We start from the raw sequence: 18,887 nt of genomic DNA on the forward strand, positions 1-18,887 counted from the left end.
AATTTATGTAAGAAATCTGCATTACCGACTGATAGTAATGTTTACCATCGGTTGATAACTTATCTACAGTCGATAATTTATCGACATTTTTATACCAGTATTATCATCAAGGTCGGTAATGCAGAACACCCCTTCTAAGCCACTTGAAACTTTGAAAAAAAAATTTAATACCCCACCAACGGCTTTTAAGTTGAGCAAAAATTCAGTGGCGCCATCTAGCGGTGGCAGCCGGTACTAAAACTCGGTCGGTAAGGTAGATCACCCCCTCTAAGCCACTTGAAAGTATGAAATTAAGAAATCTACCTTACCGACTGTAGGTAAGTGGTCCAGAAGTCTCCTAGCTCTACTACTCATTAATTTATCTAATTTCTTAAAAGTTTTATTAATAATTATTTATTAATTATTTTTAAAAAATAATATTAAAATATTTTTTAAAAATTTCGCCTCTTATTATTAAAAAAAAATTAATTATTTTTTATTTTTTTATTTTAGATTTCAGATGCCAAAAGACTCCGATTAAGTGGACTTAATAAAACAGTATGGATCAGTATTATTATTTTTATTTTTCAAAACATTTTTTATTTTTATAAAGAAAAAACTATTTTTTGTACGCACAACATTAAGTGCTTCTTAGTTTTTATTTTTTTTTGATTTTTAAAGAAACAACTATTTTAAATGCACAGCTTTAAGTGCTTCTTAGTTTTAATTCTTTTATTTACAAAGAAAACTACTATTTTGAACGCACAACTTTAAGTGCTTCTTAGTTTTATTTTAAGGACATGTTAAATGTTTTATAATTATATAGGTAATATAATAATATTATTATCAAAGAAATTCATTCTATATTCAAATTTAAATTCATTATCATTATTATTGTAAACACGAAATTTATTTTCTTTAAAAAAAAACAAAATAAATATGTCTACTCTGGAGTCATCGTTTTGTTATCAATCATGAAAGAAATAATAAACATCTTCTTTAAAGAAATTTAAATAAGCTTTTCATGTATTATTATTGTTATTACATTTTTAAAAAACCAATTTTCCTAGTAATTATTTTTTTACAATAAAAAATATAATAATGAAGTTAATTTGAAAAATTCATAAAACAGTTTTAATAATTTTAATTTTTTTAAAATTAATATTAGGGAAGAGTGGGGCAAAGCAGACCGGTGGGTAAACCGGACCCCTCTCAATATTTCCGAAATGGCGAAATTGTCAAAAGTATTGTTTACAAAGGCCATAGCAGTATAAGCATGTAAAAAGTGCCCCCTCTTGGATTGGGTCCATATTTAGGGAATAATTTTGACCTATTATGAGACGTATTTTCACCAAGTTTTAACTCGAAAAAAATTTTTGTTTTTGAGTTATACAATTTTTTTGAAAAATTCAAAAAAATTCAAAAATTTTTTTTTCCTTCAAAATGGTTGAACCGATTTTCATGAAAAAATTTTTTTTTGTACAATACAATATGAACAGTTAATAAAAAAAAATTTTCGACCAAATTCTAACAAAAAAAGTCAGTAAAAAGTCAGTAAAAAAAATTTTTTTTAAATTTTTTTTTATTGAAATTTTTTTTGCACCACCGCCATTTTTTTTCTATAAAATAATAGTCATTTCAAGAGTAACATATATTTTTTGCAAGATGATTGAAAGGGTACTTCATACTTTAAAAAATAAAAAACCGATTTTTGGCCCCTAAATAGTACAGTTTTCTATATAAACGAGGGGCCAACATTTTTTAAAATTACATTAAAAATTAATTAATACTTAAATTAAATTTCTAAAAAAGTTAATAATATATGCCTGTTTGTTGTAAATATTGATTTTTAGTCAACTTTTCAAAAAAATTTGCAAAAAAAAAATTTTTTTTGAAGTTTTTTCAACTTTGGCATATTTTTTAATAATTGTAGAAAAAATTTGAAATTTACATAGGTTTAAGTTTTATCTTTAACTTAAGACCAAAGAGTTTAAAAATCTTAATCGGTTCGTGAGATCCAAATATATATAGAAAATATCTACTGCTTTGATTCAAAAATAATATTTGTTTGAATAATTGTGTTTAATTCAAATATATTTTCTGTTTTGGTTTAAACAAAGAATATGTTTAAAAATGTTATGTTTGATCCGAACTTAAATGTTGATTAGAAACAATTTAAAATCAACCATAAATTTTGTTTGAATTGAATATATTATTTCTATAAATGAACCAAAAATTATGTTTGAATTATTTGAAATTTGTTTGACTGTATAGCAAAGATATTTTAAGTTTGATTTAAACAAAATTTGTTTGAATCAAATAAATCGTTTTCTCAGTGATTGACATGTTTTTGGGCCGTGCGCGTGCAGCCGTACCGGTAATTCCCGACGGTAGTGTACGTCCATTTACTTTTTTAATAAACCTTGTACATACTAAAAAATCAATATTTACAATAAACAGGCATATATTATTAACTTTTTTAGAAATTTAATTTAAGTATTAATTAATTTTTAATTTAATTTTTAAAAATGTTGGCCCCTCGTTTATATAGGAAACTGTACTATTTAGGGGCCAAAAATCGGTTTTTTATTTTTTAAAGTATGAAGTACCCTTTCAATCATCTTGCAAAAAATATATGTTACTCTTGAAATGACTATTATTTTATAGAAAAAAAATGGCGGTGGTGCAAAAAAAATTTAAAAAAAATTTTTTTTTACTGACTTTTTACTGACTTTTTTTGTTAGAATTTGGTCGAAAATTTTTTTTTATTAACTGTTCATATTGTATTGTACAAAAAAAAATTTTTTCATGAAAATCGGTTCAACCATTTTGGAGGGAAAAAAATTTTTTGAATTTTTTTGAATTTTTCAAAAAAATTGTATAACTCAAAAACAAAAATTCTTTTCGAGTTAAAACTTGGTGAAAATAAGTCTCATAATAGGTCAAAATTATTCCCTAAATATGGACCCAATCCAAGAGGGGGCACTTTTTACATGCTTATACTGCTACGGCCTTTAAAACAACCATGTTTAGTATCCTACCTTATTTTTTCAATCTGACAGTTTTAGCTTGCGTTTGTGCGACGATGGAAAAAAAAGTTTTTTTTTAGTTTTTTCTACACTTTTACGAATTTGTTCTTAAGGAAATTCTGAGGAAATCGTGTAATGTTTCCAAATATTAGGTCTTAGGTTTTGAAGGTACACACCTCAGGAATATTTACCACCAAAAACTTTGATGAATTTGCAAAGCGTTTCTTTTTGACAAACATTTATTCTTAAAATGGGTCTGTGGGGCAAAGCGGACCGTTTTCGGTGGGGAAAACCGGCCATAGGATATTTCCATTTAATTAAAGTTTTATAAAAATTATTTTTAAATAAAATGTTTCTTTCATTAAAATATTTACTTACAATGAAAAATAATTGTCTTCTAATGAGAATTGGACCCTTTAATATTGTTTCTCTGATAATGACGAACATTTTTATTTTTTTATTAAAAAAAATATTTATTTAATTAAAATTTAATCCCGTATTATTATTTTCATTACTACAACCATTGTTTACATGACTCTTTATGTTTTTTTTTATTGTAGATTATGTAAATGCAATATTATAAATAAAAAACCAAACGGTCCGGTTTACCCCAGGGGGTGGGGCAGACCGGACCGTTTGCAAAATTTTTTAAAGTTAACACAGCAACTAAACAATAAAAGATAAAGTATAGGTGTCTTTAAGAAATAGTTGCGCAATTAAATGATCTTTTAAACAAGCCATCAAAAAATGAAATCGGTTGATTCGTTTAGTCACAAGAGTCAAAAAACCGTTAGGAGGTCCGGTTTGCCCCACTGTCCCCTTTTAATTAAAATTACTTTTCAAATAAAAAAAAATTTCTTTTAAATAAAATCAAAAAAATGTTCATACTTTTAAAATATAAATTTTAATTTTATCAAAAAAAAATTTTTTAATAATTAAAAATAAAGTTTTTATCAAAATTTTATAATTTAGATTAGATAATAAATCTTTCATAAAAAAAATTGTTATACTTACCAGAAAGGCTTTTATCCTATTGTTAAAGAATTTTATCATTAAAAATTTCTTTACTTTTTTAATCCAAAAAAACTCCGTAAAATAAAATATATCCAACTCCGTGATAAATATATGATGGTAAATAAATGATTTTTTATACAAACTTTCCTTCCTTAAATTAAAAATAAAAATATATGTAATGTAATAATTTTAATATTACCGACAGATTGGCTCAGTCGGATAGATGCCTGGCGTTGGTGGTCGTTTAAGGACCAAGGGTATAAGTACCCTTGGTTCGCGCCCACTTGGCTTGGTATTTTTCCGGCACGTAAGACAATCTGAGCGGGAGGTTTGACGTCGAGGTATAATGATGTGCACCGTCGATTATTGTCCGGTACACACCATTAGAACTCGACTGTCGATAAACCGGTTGTACTCAGAGAGGTTTTCTACAGTTTCCCTCTTCTCTGGCGAGAAAACCCATTGACGGGTGGTCCAGGCGTAATGCGAGTACTCCTAATAAAGTCGGCTGTAGACGCAAAATTAGGTTAATATATAGAAAATTTCTAAAGTAGAATGGTTATGCTTAATCCAAAAAAAGTATTTCTCGGGGACTCTTGTCGAAGTGCGTAAGGCCAATAGGGCAGGAGTATAAAAAAAAAAAAAAAAAAAAATTTAATATTTTACGTTCAATATATTATAATTGTTTAAATTGTTTTTAATAATTAATAAAAAAGAAAAGAAATTGAATTATTGAAAAATGTAATAAATATTGAGTTTTTTTCTATAAAAATATGTTTTACTTTTTTAATCAACAATCCAATTTTCTTTAAAAAATATGTTATGAATAATTAAATCAATATAAATTTTAATAGAAAAATGAAAATTTTTTATAGGTCCTTTCGTTTTACTTTACGATAAATAAAATTCCTTGTATCTTTTTTAAAAAAAAAAGTTTTTTTTATTTTATAAATATATATTATTCTTTCAAATTTGAAAAATGTTTCCTATTTTAAATATCATATCATAATAAAATTCATATTTTTATCATTTTTGCCTGTATTTTTTTTAGTAAATAAAATATTATTAATATTATTATTAAAAATTAAAAATACTAATTTTAAAATAAATAAAAATAGGTACTAAATTTAAAATAAGATTAAAAATTAAATTAGAAATAATTAAAATAAAAAATGATTTATTATTATTACTATTTATTATTAATTAAAAATATAAAAAGTAGAAGCTTGAATTCAAATATGGGTGCACATTACAGATGATACTGCAGCTCCACCTATGTTAATTTCGTTAATTCTATATCCTATATTCGAAAAAGTGAGTGTACCCTTCTATGTTTCATTTTCACTACTATAACTGCGAGAACACATTCGATTGTTTTCGATTTTAATTCGAAATTTCTCACTCATGTCTTTTTTAAGATAGGAGATATGTGCAGGATCGTAATGCAAATTAATACTAAAATTAATTTTTAGCAATAAGAGTATTTTGTAGTGTTGTTATAATTTTTTGTGTACAGAAAATAGGTATTGAGGACCACTGGCCAATATTTGAAATATTATATTGTAACTGAGTCAAAATACGTAAAGTGTACTCGAAATTATCAATTTGCCTATATATATTTAACAATGATTGGAATTGACACATAATTATATGTTATTTAACAAGTTTAAACGATTTTTTAAAAAATTAAATTTCTTTTAATTATAAACAATTTAAGTTTTTTGCAATCTTTAATTAAAAAATTCATATCATCTTTAACCTTTAAAGTGCTAAGTGTTGAAAAATCACGCTCAGTGCTAACCCCGGTCTGTCAGACCGCTATTCCCTTTTGACAGTTTTTTAGTCATTTATAATTTTTAAAGACAACTATTATAAATATTTTTTACTTTTTAACAAAAAAAGTCATTTCTGTATTATGCATTTATTTATTTTATTTATTTTATAAATGCAGTCTATGAGAACTTTCAGTAGGACTAGCTGCGCGTCAAGTTGCGCAGACGTTACTCATGGGAATATACTGGAATATACATTCACTTAAAGCTAACCCCGGTCTCACAGACCGCTATACTTCAAATATTTATTTATATTACAAAATTTAACGAATAAAATTTTTTTAAAAATTTGTCTCCTAACAGATTTTCATAAAATATGAAGCTACTAAAAAGTTGAAGTTCTTATTATACTTTGAAAAAAAGTTTCAAGCAAAGAAAATTTTAATAGCGGTCTGTCAGACCGGCATAGCACTTTAAAGGTTAAGATTATTTGTGTACTTTTTTGTTTTGTTTATTAACACATTAATTAATTATTAAAACGTAAATTAGGTTAAGTAATTTATTTAATTAAATTTAAATAATTAATTCAATTAATTAAATATATCTTGTGATACGTTGAAAATTTACGAAAAGTATATAAGCTAAAAATAAATTATAATTTCGTTCAAGAATAAAGTTTATTAAAATTTAGTAAAAATAAGATAATATATCTTCCTCACTACAATCTATTTTACAATGATGTGTTTTTGAGGAAGTGTATCAGCAGAAAAAAATTTACAATAAAGACTTTTTTCATCTTTAACAGAAAAACAATTATATTGGCGAGTTTGTTTTATCGTCACAGCCTTTTGAAACCTATTTAAAAAAAAAAATTTTCATCTTCGTGGTCTTTCTTGATGCAAAAATCTAAATCAATTTTTTTGAAAAATGCTTTTGCCTAATCGAATAGAATTTTTGGGTTTGTGATTTGATCACCGTGTGGTCTTTGCAAGCTGGTCTTGTGTGCAGTTCTTTTTACGGTATCCCCAATACCGTCGCATGCACCCTTACCGTTGGATGTTGCGAAAAAATGCCATTCTGCGATAATATTAAAATCTTCTTCGTGAAAAAGTAAATTAACAAAATTACTTTTGTTTTTATATTGGGAGGCAGCACCGTCCGAAAAGTTAATAATTTTTTTTAACAAATCCTCCCCATGCTTTTTTGCAAATAAGTTATTAATCTCTTGTTAAAAAGATGTACAGCTGTTGCATTATGTTTCTCATATTCTGAAATGATTACGAAGCTGTGATTGCGAAGAATGTTATTTGTCTTGTAGTATACTACATATGGATGCAATGTTACTTGTGTACTTGCCCAATGATATGCTTGCTTCTATGCAATCATTCTGCTGTTAAATCTCACATCTAAAGAACATCAAGTAACATTAAAAAAATAATTTCAAACATTTCACGATTTAAACATTATTATGTTTTAAGACGATAATATGGTTGTAGGTAATTCCTTGACCTAAATCTGAAAAAATAAAAATATGACAATTTTTGTTGTTGTTAGAAAGTAAATACACTTAGAAAACATTATACTTAATTCAAATAGAAAAATAATTTTAAGTGATTTTGTTTAATTGAAATTATTTAATAAAACATTGAATTTAACGATTTATTAAATATTTAAAACAACCATGTCATAAAATCATATAATATTTTAATTGAAATTAGTTTGTAAGCTTAATCCCAATATATAGAAAATATCTACTGCTTTGACGCGAAAGTATTATTTGTTTAAATAATTATATTTAGTTCAAACATATTTTTTGGTTTGGTTTAAACAAAAAATATGTTTAAAAATTTTATGTTTGATTCAAACTTAAAAGTCGATTATGAATAGTTTAAAATCAACCATAATTTGTGTTTGAATTAAATACATTATTCTTTTAAATGAACCAAAAAATATGTTTAAATTAAACTTAAATATGTTTGACTGTATAGCAAAGATATTTTAAGTTTGATTTAAACAAAATTTGTTTTGATCAAATAAATCGTTTTCTCAGTCATGAAATCGTATTGGTGCTTTTTAAATTCAGATTTCAGACCTTGAAATTTCAACTTTACATTTTGGTGAATCTTGCAGACACACACGTTATGACAACCATTTTTGTTCGCCAAAATACACTGTTTAGATCTCAATTTTGTAAACATTGACAAACTAATTTTGTCATTTGGATATTTAGTTATAAAAATGGAATGGTGGTCTTTTAAATTGTTCAGTAATATTTGTTTTTGTACGTTTATACGCCCTGTTTCTGTTGGTATTGAAATACAGTCATTTTTTCCCGGCATTATTCGGCTAGCTTCTTCTGACAAACAAAAACATGTTGCTTTTTCCACGATTTCAGGATTCATTTTATTTCCTTTTCTCTTCTTCGGGCGAGATTTGTATCCATCTGTTTTACGCAATTTTTTCGCTCGAGATGCCATACGACAGGAAACATTAAAATATGTACGCATTTGACGAATACTTAACTCTGTCGGAAGAGTTGTTAGTATTTCTATCTTTTCTCCATAATTTATAGCTCTCAATAATGCATCATTAACATCAGAAACTAATTGTTCGTTAATTATCGTTGCGTTGGTATTTTTCGTATTCTCCGCCGAGACATCAGTCACTATTGCTTCATTAATGGTGTTTTCAAAGGATTTTCTCTGACGTTTTGCGATTCTTTCCAGTGTAGAATTTTCCCGACTTTTTAATTTAACATTTTCCTGAGATGAAAATTTGAGTGCTTGTTTAAGCTGCTCATCTCAAAAAGTACATGATCAAGTTATTGAATCAATAATTAACCCTAAAAGGATTACGTGAATTTACTCACCCTCTAAGGAGTAACTGAGATATTCCGACACCCCACTAACCCTTACAAGCATACATTTTTTATCTCAGCTAAAAACTTACAGACCTAGTTACTCGAGGGTTTTTGGGGTCGCTGATTACGAATCTGAAGTCCGTTTTGAAAAATTCAAAATGGCGGATCCAATATGGCGGACGACTTTTACCACAAGTTCTCAATTTTAGTTGAAATTTGTTACTCGGGGGTTTTTGGGGTCGCTAATTACGAATCTGAAGTCCGTTTTGAAAAATCCAAAATGGCGGATCCAATATGGCGGACGACTTTTACCACAAGTTCTCAATTTTAGTTGAAATTTGTTACTCGGGGGTTTTTGGGGTCGCTGATTACGAATCTGAAGTCCGTTTTGAAAAATTAAAAATGGCGGATCCAATATGGCGGACGACTTTTACCACAAGTTCTCAATTTTAGTTGAAATTTGTTACTCGGGGGGTTTTGGGGTCGCTGATTACGAATCTGAAGTCCGTTTTGAAAAATTCAAAATGGCGGATCCAATATGGCGGACGACTTTTACCACAAGTTTTCAATTTTAGTTGAAATTTGTTACTCGGGGGTTTTTGGGGTCGCTGATTACGAATCTGAAGTCCGTTTTGAAAAATTCAAAATGGCGGATCCAATATGGCGGACGACTTTTACCACAAGTTCTCAATTTTAGTTGAAATTTGTTACTTGGGGGTTTTTGGGGTCGCTGATTACGAATCTGAAGTCCGTTTTGAAAAATCCAAAATAGCGGATCCAATATGGCGGACGATTTTTGAAAAGCGTTTAGTTTTACCTGAAACTTGTCACTCGGGGGTTTTTGGGGTCGCTGATTACGAATCTGAAGTCTGTTTTGAAAAATTCAAAATGGTGGATCCAATATGGCGGACGACTTTTACTAAAAGTTCTCAATTTTAGTTGAAATTTGTTACTTGGTGGTTTTAGGGGTCGCTGATATTGCCGATGAGGTACTAAGTGATATATCCCTTCGTGGAAGAAAAGAATACAACAATTCTATAACAGATAGTAACAATGCCTTTTGTTCGCTGTGATTGCTAAAAAAAATATTTAATACTGGAAGTGCTTTTTTTTACTTTAACGCAGAGGAATGATGGAAAATTTGTAATTGTTTTGCCTCCCTCATTTCAGTGAACCTAATTGATTAGTAATACGGAAAATTTACATAATTTTTTAAAGTTGCTCTTTTGACATTATACTTCTGCGTTTGTCTGCAAGGCGGTAAAAATACAGATGAAATAGTTCCTCTCACTAGGTAGGCATTTCACGTAAAATTTACATAGTTGACTTTTGAGGCAGATATATTACGAATTTTTCGTGCCCTTTCTCAGGTAAGTATCATTTTTTTACTAGATGAACGTATGAATTAGTTCCATTTAGACCTTTTTTTTCTTTTCTTTTTTCTCTTTTTAGTTACATTTTCTTCCTTTTTCAGTGATCTCTTGTTCTAACAATCAATTTGTTTTTAAAATTTTTTGTTTCTTTTTAGCTATTTTGAATTCGATTTTTATGTCTATCTCAATACAGATTGTTAGAACTTTCTAAAGTACAGGGAAAATCACACGTTTTTTAGATGCTAGGTAAGTACTAGAAATATGGAGGACGAAGTATATTTAGTAGATATTCCGAGTGATGCAGAATCTATTGATAGCCTGCGTGATTCAGAAGACGAAAATGATCAATTGACCCGAAAGGCGAAAGATGCTCCAGATCATCCATTTCTTTTGAATACTGATGTATTACACGAATCAGAGAGTGAAGAAGAAGAAGTAGAGCAGGTAGAAGAAGATGGAACATGGAGTAGACGGAGTGTACCAAGAACAGATATTCCATTCATTAAAAACTTCGGTCCAAATATCCCGACAAGTGCAAAAACTCCATTAGATATTTTCTTTTGCTTATTTCCACATACCCTTGTGGATACAATAGTGGAACAGACAAATTTGTATGCACAACAAAAGAACAGTAAGCAGGAACCAGCGAAAAAAGAAGAACTCCTTGTCTTTTTAGGGATTAACATTCTAATGGGTATAAAAAATTACCATCTTATCGGGATTATTGGTCATCTAATACGCAATTACAGGACTCATACATATCTTCGCTCATGACAGTTAATCGTTTTGGTTTCTATCTAAGTCATTTACATATAAATGACAACAAAAATGAACCCAAGAAAGGAGAAACAAATTATGACAAACTGTTCAAATTGAGACCTCTAATTGATACGCTTGGTCAAACGTTCAAAAACTGTTGGAATCCTGGAAAATACCAGGCCATTGACGAATCAATGATAAAATTCAAAGGGCGCAACAGTATGAAACAATTCATGCCTGCTAAGCCAATAAAACGTGGCTATAAGATGTGGACAAGAGCAGATGAATCTGGTTTTGTAAGCGAATTTCAAATGTACACTGGGAAAGCTGAATCAGCAGAGAAACAATTAGGTGCTCGAGTAGTAAAAGATCTTACTCGTGAACTTGTTGGCGGAAACCACCATGTTTACTTTGACAACTTTTTCACGGGCGTTGATCTTTTAGCTTCTTTGAAAAGGGATAACATTTTTGCATGCGGTACAGTAAGGGCAAATCGAGCAAAATTACCAAAGAATCAACAGTCGAACAAAAAATTCGAAAAAGGTGAGTATGAATTTCAGACTTCAACCACAGGCCTTCAGTGAATCAAATGGATGGATAAAAAACTAGTTTATTTTTTATCCAATTACCACGATCCATCTGAAACTACCGTAGTAAATCGCAGGCAAAAAGATGGATCCTTGCTTCCTATCAATTGCCCAGTCGTATCTGCTGATTACAATAAGCACATGGGCTACGTTGATTATTCTGATCGACTGCTAGCAACTTACAAAATTGATCGAAAGTCAAAAAGATGGTGGTTGAGATTATTTTGGCACTTTTTAGACCTAGTGGTAGTGAATTCATTCATTATTTACAAAAATCAAAATACTCAGCCTACTTTGACTTTGAAACAATTTCGATTGCAGCTAGTAGAACAATTAGTTGATCGCAAACTGAGAACATCGAAAGGTCGAAAACGCAAGCAGCCAGAAGTAAATACTCACAAACCAAAAGTCTCTCTCACGAAAAGGCACACAGAATCAGCTCATATGCCTGAGCACTCGACTGACTTTAGGCGTTGTGCCCATTGGAGTACTCGAGAAGCATCCAAAAGAACTGCTTGGGTTTGTAGTACTTGTAATGTTCCTCTGTGCTTATCTTCAACAAGAAACTGTTTTAAACAGTTTCACAAATAGATAAAAAAACAGAGTAAAAACTTTATGCATAATAAACGAAACCAAAAACTTAAAAAAAAAATTTAAAAACCAAAAAAAAATTTTAAAAAAAAATTTTAATTTAAAAAAAAATTTTAAAAAAAAATTAAAAAATTAAAAAAAAAAAAAGAGGAACTAGAAACTCGTCACGTCCACGTCGTTAGTTCTGGGTAAAGCAAAGAACGAGTGACAGAATTAGCTAAAATTAGGCACTTTTGGCCATTTTGGATTTTTCAAAACGGACTTCAGATTCGTAATCAGCGACCCCAAAAACCCCCGAGTAACAAATTTCAACTAAAATTGAGAACTTTTAGTAAAAGTCGTCCGCCATATTGGATCCGCCATTTTGAATTTTTCAAAACGGACTTCAGATTCGTAATCAGCGACCCCAAAAACCCTCGAGTGACAAGTTTCAGGTAAAACTAAACGATTTTTAAAAATCGTCCGCCATATTGAATCCGCCATTTTGGATTTTTCAAAACGAACTTCAGATTCGTAATCAGAGGCCCCAAAAACCCCCGAGTAACAAATTTCAACTAAAATTGAGAACTTTTGGTAAAAGTCGTCCGCCATATTGGATCCGCCATTTTGGATTTTTCAAAACGGACTTCAAATTCGTAATCAGCGACCTCAAAAACCCCCGAGTAACAAATTTTAACTAAAATTGAGCACTTTTGGTAAAAGTCGTCCGCCATATTGGATCCGCCATTTTGCATTTTGAAAATTTTGACAATCTGACCTCATATTCGTAATCAGCAATCTTAGAAACCCTGAAAACTACCATACGCTCCTTTTTTTGGGAATTCTTGACTGATTTCGAATTTTTTTATCTGAAGTGTGCGATGTTTTTGTCATGACATTGTTTATAACAAATATTTGTTACTAATATTGTACATTGTACGTCATGCGTTTGTTTTTTACGAATGCTAGTACCGTACAGAGCAAGAATTATTTGTAACAGACAAAAAATATCATTTCTTTTATCGAAAATACAAAAAAAGAATATGTGGTCAGTAGTGCTGACCACCGTGCATCTAAGGGTTAAACATATTTAAACATATTCATATTTTGATAAATTAAAATAATTTTGAAAAAAAACTGCAAAAACAAAACACCAAAAAATTAAAAAATTGACTTTTTCACAAAAAACGCTGTAGTTTCTTAAAAATTTGACTAATTTAAAAACTATTTTAGGTTTTTAAAGTTATATAGATACACTTTTAGTGGATTAAATTAGTTTTTGTATTACTTAAAAAACCATTATTTGAACATCTGAAATGAAAGAAATTAAAGACAATTGGCGAATAGTGAAAATCATAAAAATGAACTATAAAATGGACTTTAACAATTAATATTTACTAAAAATGGTGTTATAAATTTAAAATTTCACTAACTTAATGTATCTGAATATATTAACATTAACATTTATAATTAATATTTAATCGTCAAAGTTTTAATTAAAAATTTTAAATACCTCTAATATATGTTGAAATATTATTAACAATATATGGAACGGCTAAACTGCATAATACGCCATCTGTTGGCAAACTATTCTCCCCTCCAATTTTCTTTCTTTCTCTCTCTTCAATTAACAGGTTAGAAAGAGTGGAAAAAACAAAATGGAGGGACACAATAGGTCAAAGTCACTAGATTGATACTAGACCACCGTTCCCTATGGAATTTATAATTTAAATTTGACTGTCATTTATCACATTTTTTTGTATTAGAATTTAATCTCTGACTTTATATAGTCTATAGAGAGAGCACAGAAATTTCTAATAAATCTTAACTCAAATTTCATAAGTTGTTACAAATACAGAATGTTTATTTTTCATAAAAGTAGAATTTTTGTATAAAAATGTTTCTTTTTTATATAAAATACAATTTTTTCATGCATAACCTATCAATTTATACTTTATCAGATAATTTTAATTTTTAACTGATTTAAAACGATTTTGTATAAGAATTTGAATAGGCAAATCCACGAAACTGTTAACTTTTATGATACTCGAATCGAACACTTAAAAGTCCGTATTATTTTAAATTAAAACCTATTGTTTAATCATATTTTCCTAAATTATATACTAAGCATCATTTATGTACAGTATTAGAACAAAATATTAATTTAACAATTAATTTTATGAGTTTAAAATTAAAAAAACGATTAAATTTCATTTGAAACTCTCAGAAAAGTATACATTTTTAACGTTTTTATTTTTGCGGCGTGTGAAATATTAATTCAGCTACAGGGAAAATAGCTAAAAGACGTATGTTTTCAAACTTTTTTCACTATCCCATTAGTGTGCTACGACTGTAAGAAAATATATAAAGGTTTGATTGAATGATGACACTTTTTAAGAAAGTTTAATTAAACGTCTTCTTATGAAAATACCTAGTGCGGCGTAAAATAAAAATAAAAGTTCAATAAGTTTCTAAATAGACAATAAAAAATCGAACATTTTAACCCGTTGACTGTCACTGACGCATATATGCGCAAAACTAAACTGGCCAAAAGTGGTTCATGACGCATATATGCGCAACTTAAAAAAAGTGATTAAAAACTTCTTAAATGTTCCTGAAACCGGTTACTCAGAGGTTTTCGAGGTCGCTGATTACGAATATGACATTCGTTTTCCAAAATTTAAAATGGCGGATCCAATATGGCGGACAACAAAATAAAAAATTAATCAGATTGACTTGAAACGTAGTACTCGGGGGTTTTTGGGGTCGCTGATTAAGAATCTGACATCAGTTTTTCCAAATTCAAAATTGCGGATCAAAGATGGCGGAAAAATTTTCAAAATTCGTCGAATTTGCTTGAAACTTGTTACTCGGGGGTTTTAAGGGTCGCTGATTACGAATCTAACATTAGTTTTCCAAAATTCAAAATGGCAGATCCAATATGGCAGACAACGAAATAAAAAATTGATCAAATTGGCTTGAAACTGAATACTCGGGGGTTTTTAGGGTCGCTGATTACGAATCTGACATTAGTTTTTTAGGGTATTTATCGAAATTTGATTTCACCAAAAATTATCATACTGATGTCAGATTAACCAGTTTCAAACAAATTTAATAAATTAAAAAAAAATTTCCGCCATATTGAACCCCATATTAAACCCCTGAGTAACAAGTTTCAAGCAAATTCGACGAATTTTGAATTTCGAAAAACTGATGTCAGATTCGTAATCAGCGACCCCAGAAACTTTAGGGTACGAAGTTTCATAAAAATCCATTAAAAATTTTTTCAACACACTTTTGGCCCAAACAGTGGAAATCTCGTTGACAGCCAAGAGGTTAAGACCTTTTTCATTAGTGTGCCTATATTTGTATTCCTGTAAAAACAATTTAAAGATGTTAATACAAATCGTGATTTTATTTAAATTTATACATTTTTGAAAGGCACAACTACAATTTTACTTTAAACAAGTCCATGTATAGTGTGATCGAAGCATTGCCTTACAGATATTCAAAAAAAAAGTATGCCGCTCAAGGATTTTAAAAACTATCAATTTTATTAAGTTAAGAATATGCTTAAAATTTCAGAAGTTGAATTCTTAAAAATCAAAAAGTTCAATTAATCATTTTAAATTTAAATTTAAACTTTATATTCGTAATCAGCGACCCCAATGACACCCGAGTAACGAGTTTCAATCAAATCCAACTATTTAAATTTGTCATCCGTCATAATGGAGCCGCCATTTTGAATTTTGAAAAACCGACTTCAGATTGTCCAGCGGCGACCCTAAAAACCTCCGAGTAAAAAGTTTCAACTGATTTAATTGATGGGAAGGTCTTACACATTTTTTTTCACTTTATAATATTTCAGTTCCGGAAGGGGTTAATAATAAGTGTTAAACATTGGGGCATGGGTTAAAAATGAATCACGCATACGAATTTGTGGTGCTAGAACATTCTTGAACACGTATGCAAAGTGACATCTATGTGCATACAAATTAATAAAAAAAAAATTTTTCTTAAAAGTCAAAAGTTTTATGGATTTATATACTTACCTTGATAATTTTTCTAACGTTAGGGAGTAACTAGGGTGTTCAGACAAAAAAAGAAAAAAACTTTTGGCGGCACTACAGGTGTAAACAGACAGAGGTTCAAACTAAATTATCAACGGGTTTTAAGCGTAAAAAATTATTAGCTAAGCCAGGGGAATACCTTGAATTTTGCTTAGGGTGTCCAGACACCCCAGTTACTCTTTCTAGGGTTAAGACAAAACGAATAATCAGGATACAGTTAGAAAAACGTCAACATTGCTTTGGAGATATATTGCTTTGAAGGTGACTACCTCAAAAACGAAAATCTGAAAATTGGTGGGGCTAAACCGGACACCCCATGGGGCTAAATCGGACACGGCTAATTAATTAAAAATGAGAGAGACACAAATTTTCATTTTTTTGTAGAAAAGTCAAATGAATTCTTTTTTTTATTTATTTGTAGGTAATTATATGCAAAGAATATAATATAAAATGTAAAATATGTAATTAATATAATATAAAATGAATGATAGTTTTCAGACTTGTTTGTTTTCAGCAGCTCGCTTGCTAATTCGTGTTTTAAAATAAATTCTTTATTTATTTATTAATAAAGTGGTTCTATGCAAAGATTTTAATATAAAGTAGGCCATTAATATAAAATAAATTAGAGTATTCGCAAATTTGATCTAATAATTAACCTGCAATTTAAATTTTTTCTTCTTAACGTTTTTTATTGAACTTTTTTTCTACTAAACTGAGTACACCTTCAGCTAATAAAAAAGTGCCATATGATATGTGCACCTAAATTATGACGATAAAAATCCAAAAAAATGAAAAAAATTTTTACTTTTACTGCGAAAAACGACATTTTTATATGTATATTAACGACAACTACACAGCCCCACCAAAAAAGAAAAGTACCCTGTCCACAGTACTATACCCCTATGTATTTTGATGCGCTGAACACGAATCCGAAGTCAGATTTGCTCCATCACGTCAGGATTTTTTTCTAACCTTAAAAAACATGTCAGATTTTATGTAACTTATGTAAAATACAAAATTTTTTAAAAATTGATTAGATTTGTCTCAAACTTGGTTTATAGGGGTTTTCGGGGTCGCTGATTACAAATTTGCAGTCAGATTTAAAAAATTTAATATGGCGGATCCAATATAGCGGTTATTTTTTTGAAAATTGATTTATTTTGCTTTAAAATGGGTACTCAGTGGTTTTTCGGATCGCTGATCACAAATTTCAAATCAGACTTTAAAAATTTCTAACAACTGGTCCAATATGACTTGATATGCAAGCATTTTGGGAGTCGGTGAATTTAAAAGTTTCAAAAAGTTCGTTGGAAAACATTTATGCAGCAGGAAATGCAGATTTTTGGTAACCTGAATGCCTCAATTAAAATGTATTTATCGAGACGACATCTAGGAACATTTCTAGAGAATTAGGCATAATTTCTGGATAAAGTTCAATTCAACAATTGCAGAATACTTTTCTCTTAGACGCAGGCCTACTAGGACATAATACAGTATTGTATTTCCGTTGTGCTTTAGCACAATATTAATCCTGCTGCTTCGATAGATGTAGTAGGCGATGACAACTGCCCCGAAAGGGGATGTGTAGAATGATTTGCTTCCTGTCTATCGAAGTAACGAACCCAGCGAAGGCCCGCTGCCTTGCAGGGGGACGTTAGGGTGTGAGGATGATACCGTAGTGTGTCCGACGACGAGTTGACAATGTCCTCGTCAAAGTCGGAAAGCTCTCATACTTAGTCCTATGGAGGTATGAAAGTTATCACACCTAGGACGGTGGACTCGCCTGCGACCGGATGAGGATCCCTAGCGTGCGGGCATTTTCCTAAATATCATGGCTTTTAAAAATCAAAACAATAAAAAAACTTCAAACGCTTTAAAAGTTCTTTTTGGAGTGTCAACCTCACAACATACATGTGACAGCAATGCAGATGTATTTTGTTACGTATGCGGACAATTTGATATCCCGAAAAATAGCAAATTAATTAATGAAAACATTAAACAAATTTACAAAGATTGTTTTGATTTTGAGATAGTCAATCGGAATGAAAAATGGGTTCCACATACAATCTGCAGTTCCTGCTACACAATGTTAACTCGTTGGAATGATACGAAAGAGGATAAACACCTGAAGTTTAAAAAACCAACATTGTGGAAAAAACCATTCAATCGAGAAGATTGCTACTTTTGCATGATCAATGTAAAGGGCTATAATAAAAATAATAAAAGGAATATAATTTACGCATGTGTAGTATCTGTGGCAAAACCCGAAATTTTAAGTCATTTAACTCTTTCGTCTACAAATATGGAAATCGACAGTTTACCATTAGAGTATGTACTTTCCGATATAAGTGATGAGATTAGTAATATTGTAGAAGACAATGATGATATTTATATTCCAGATGGTTATCAAGAAGAAAAGGTTAAAGAAGGCTTTACGCAAGAAGAGCTTAGCAACCTCATCAGAGAAATATTTTACAAAAGACGATGATATTTCATTAGTATATTGTTCTGACATTGAAGGACTAGTAAATGAATTGAAACCAAACGTATATGAAGATCAACATTGGAGGTTATTCATTGAATCTTCTAAAATAAGTCTAAAGGCAGTGCTAATTCATAACACTAATGTTTTTGCTTCAATTCCCGTAGCCCATTCCACTGAACTTAAAGAAGATTATGAAACTGTCAAATTAGTTTTGGAGAAAATTAAATATAAAGAACACAATTGGCAAATTTGTGGAGATTTTAAAATTATAAGTATCATGTTGGGCCAACAAGCAGGTTTTACGAAAACACCTTGCTTTTTATGTTTGTGGGACAGTAGAGATCGAAAAAAAACATTACGTACAAAAAGAATGGCCCAAAAGAACATCC

The 18,887-nt window shown here is 29.7% G+C and overlaps 1 protein-coding gene across 1 annotated transcript; it reads left to right on the forward strand.

The window, feature by feature from the left end:
* Positions 1 to 10,288: 10,288 nt before the first annotated feature.
* On the forward strand, positions 10,289 to 17,606 carry LOC122502393 (piggyBac transposable element-derived protein 4-like). Its single transcript, XM_043612414.1, has 4 exons — positions 10,289 to 10,721; positions 10,805 to 11,329; positions 11,441 to 11,892; positions 17,532 to 17,606. The coding sequence occupies exons 1-4, from the start codon at positions 10,289 to 10,291 to the stop codon at positions 17,604 to 17,606; spliced, it is 1,485 nt and encodes a 494-aa protein (XP_043468349.1).
* Positions 17,607 to 18,887: the final 1,281 nt, after the last annotated feature.

This window comes from Leptopilina heterotoma, unplaced genomic scaffold (genome assembly GCF_015476425.1).
Source record: "Leptopilina heterotoma isolate Lh14 unplaced genomic scaffold, ASM1547642v1 Lhet_228, whole genome shotgun sequence".
Lineage (NCBI taxonomy): Eukaryota > Metazoa > Arthropoda > Insecta > Hymenoptera > Figitidae > Leptopilina > Leptopilina heterotoma.